Source organism: Hyperoodon ampullatus (genome assembly GCF_949752795.1).
Source record: "Hyperoodon ampullatus genome assembly, chromosome: 2".
Taxonomy (NCBI): Eukaryota; Metazoa; Chordata; class Mammalia; order Artiodactyla; family Ziphiidae; genus Hyperoodon; species Hyperoodon ampullatus.
In genome coordinates, this window is record NC_136915.1 from 149,172,026 (window position 1) to 149,175,551 (window position 3,526).

The window sequence follows — 3,526 nt, forward strand, 5'->3', positions numbered from 1 at the left end:
TCACATGGCCACTTGGTTGTATTCCACTGGCTCAAAGACACCAGGGTTCACAGAAGTCCAGAAACTGGGCTTGTGGCTTTTTGGTTTGACATTAACGTAATCTGTGGCTTCCTTTACGTTCTCATAGTCCAGGACAGAGTCATTTCTTCGTCCTTCAGGAGCTGAAAAGACCACTTGTGTGTAGTTCACATCCTTGGTGGCCTTAGGGGAAAAAAGCAAAGAAATTTGGTCAAGACTCCTACCATGTTTGGAGGAGGTACTCAACTCTCACTCAAAGAAGCTCGCCCTAGGCTGGATGGGAAAGAACCTGGGTCCCGGGTAGCTGTGTCTGAGAGCAGGGCCAGGGCAATGAGGAAGATTGCTCCTTGTGCCTGTGGGAATGAATGGGTTTAAGGAAGAAAGACGTGGAGACTTAATCCAATTGAGGTCAAGACTCAGAGTGGACCTTGGTCAGTGACTGGGACATGGGGAGGAAGGGGTTTCCCGTTAGCACCTTCATTTTTATATGAAGGATGCTCTGTGCTGATACGGGCCTGGGAATGAAAGCCCAACCACCCTCACCTAAGGATGATGTAATGCCTCCAGAAGCACCTCCTTCCTTACTCCCATCTCTGGAGCCACGGTGACCCCAGACTGCATATGGAGGGCTTGGATCACTGGGAGTGTCCATTACCTGGTGGGTGGGAGGTGAGGTGTCCGCGCTGTCTGAGGACGTGTCACTGTCATCTAGGGTGAAATAGAAATTGTTCTTCTAAAGAAAGCCAAAGGGTGTAAAGAGAGGATAAAGGCAATGGAAGAGAGAATGAAATGAAGACAGAGGCAGAGCCAGGAACTCAAAGAGGAGCGGGGAAGAGAGATACAGAGCCCCCCAAAGAGAAAAAAGGAATAGAACAGAGAAAGGGGGGAGCCTCCCAAAATAATCAGGAACATGTCCAAGAGTCCAGGCATTGCTGCTTTGTCCAGATCCATCTAAAAGTAATACCAAGCCCACCAGGCTGGACTGTACTTGGGAAGGGCTATCTCCGGGAAGGGGAGTAGGCGGGACATGCTGAGCTGCTGTGGCCCAAGGCAAAGAGCTCTGGCCCCAGAAATCACAGGCACAGCTTCTAATCTAAACCTGTCACTAACGCCAGGCAGGTTACATTCCTTATTGTGCCCTGGTCTTGTCCCCTGTAACACAGAGAGTTGGACAACGATCTCTGAGGTCCCTGCCAACCATGGAGTCTTTGATTCTGACCAGGTTTCAGGGAAGCATCAGGATCAGGGGTTGTGGCGAGGCCCATGCCTCTCCCCTTCCACTGAGACCGTGAGTTCATGCAAATGGCATCTTCTGATTCCCACATGCATTGAGGCCTTATCTTGGTGGCGAGGAAGCCTGACAACCAGATTTCTCCAACTGAAAAGATAAAATTTAGAAGGACGGAGCAAACTCAAATCAACCAAAAGATGAAGCAGTGGAAAGAGCAATCTCTGGTGAGTGACTCTCTTGCTGTGGAAGCGGCAGTTTCCACTGTGTGAATAGAGACCTGGTGGGTCTCCCAAGCTGAAAGAGAGAGAAAACGAGAATGTGATGTCCCTGTTGGTTCACTTGCCAGAGGGGGATATAGACGTGAACCATAACCAAGACTCAGATTTATTAAAGTGCCCAGATTCCCATGGCTGGGGACAGACAGAGGCAGTTGAAATCTCGGCTCCACCACTAACGGGCACGCAGAAGAAAAGATGTCATACTATCACAAAGACAGGAGCAGAGACAGCCCCCAGTCCTCCGCGGCAGCCGTTCACACATGACCAAAGCTAGAGAAGAACTTAGACCCACACAAACCCAATGCAATCTGCACCACTGGATAGGATGAGCAACCCTCTGAAAATGGGGGCCTGGCTTGGCCTGTACTGGGGAGGGTGTGAGGAATCCTCGGGCTAGTGGTTTGGGCAGGACAGACTAGGGCTGCTGCAGGGAGGCTCCCCGGGAGTCCAGACAGAGCAGAGTAAGCTTTGTGACAAATTCTCCCCCCACCCCTGTACTCACGCGGGTAACGGGGCTTAGGCACAGGGGTGCTTCTCTCGGCCCGAGTCTCCCTTGTCTCCTTGGCAGCAGGTGGGCTGTAGTGGGCAGGGCTGGGCGTGGGGACCTGGAGCCTGGCCCTTTTCAGTATCTGCTCATTTTCCTTGGCTAGAGGAGACAGGGCAAGAGTCAAAAGTGAAAGTTCGCTAGGTCAGGCACATCCTACCTGTGAGCACAGCTCTCATTAGGGAAAGTTGATCAGAGGGATCTCTTCAAACCTCAGCACTCCTCTGCTCAGAACTCTGCAATGCCCCTCGCCTCACTTGGAGTAAAATCCAAAGTCCCAGCCTGAAGGCCTTCTGGGCCTCACTCCTCCTTCTTCTCCCTGCCCCACCTGAGCTCCAGCCACCCGGTCCCTTTGCTTCTGCTATTATGAGCAAACTCTCCTGGCTTATGGCCTTTGTAGGTGTGGCTCACTGCCTCACTTCCCTCAGGTTTAGACTCAAGTGTCAGCATCTCAGGGATGCTGACCCCCATCCAATTTGTATCTCCTTGCCTTGCTTCATTTTTTTTCTCCCTAGCACTTACCATAACCTAACACACATTTTACTTGTTTGTTGTCTGTGTTACCCATGGAATGTAAGGTCCATAAGGGCAGGGATTTTTATTTTGTTCCCTGTTGTATTGAATGAATGATTGACTAGAGTAGCTTAGACTTACATCATCTTGCCCAATCCCTTGTCTTAGCACAGCCAAAGCAGTTTTATTTTCCTTAATTGTAATGTCTTCCCTGGACCGAGCTTCCTACTTTCCACTGCAAATCAGCTCAGGAATTTAAGCGAATTTCTTAGTCTAACCATACCATTCGCCCTTCTGTTGTAATTCAAGGCCATTTCTTCACATTAAGTCCCTTGGCAGGGATGAAGGAAAATCACCAGGCTCAGGTTAAGTGAGCGCACCCTCATGAGCATCGCAGCAGCTTGTCTCTAGGCAGAAGCTTGTGTGGGTAATGGAAGGACTCTGAGCCATCATTCCCAACCGCAGATAGGTTGGGTGAGAGTGGCGATTACCAGCTTAGAGGTTGGTGGAGTGAAGGGGCATCTGGCCAGGGATTCCTCAAGTAGTGATATTCGGGGGTTCCAAAGGGGGCTCATCTTGCTGCAGGCTCGGGAGTGGTCCCTGAGGGGAACCAGGAGGGAAGAGGATGTTGAGCCAGTTACCCATGTGCCTGCTGAGCAGGTAGTTGACGGCTACGAGGAGGCAGGCCTGCAGTATCAGAGACACCACTGCGATCACTACTCCATGCCAGACTTTCATTTCTCTGTTGGGAAATGAGAAAATCAGGTTAGAGGTTGCAGAGGTACCAAGACGGCTGCAAACCTATCCCTGCCCCAAGCCAGAGGCAGCCTGCGGGTGTTGCTGTGTGTCTTGGGTCTCTTCCCTCTCAAATGGGAAGGCTTTAGGGGCCGGGGAGGGTGATGTGCACACTTGGAAGCTGACTACATCCATCAGCCTGATGGG

General features: G+C 51.1%; 1 protein-coding gene across 1 annotated transcript; it reads right to left on the minus strand.

Moving 5' to 3' along the window:
* RHEX (regulator of hemoglobinization and erythroid cell expansion) lies at positions 1-3,322 on the minus strand (the record flags this gene model as incomplete). Its single annotated transcript, XM_079697944.1, has 4 exons — positions 1-201; positions 674-726; positions 2,030-2,173; positions 3,226-3,322. The coding sequence occupies 4 exons, from the start codon at positions 3,320-3,322 to the stop codon at positions 1-3; spliced, it is 495 nt and encodes a 164-aa protein (XP_079554070.1).
* Positions 3,323-3,526: the final 204 nt, after the last annotated feature.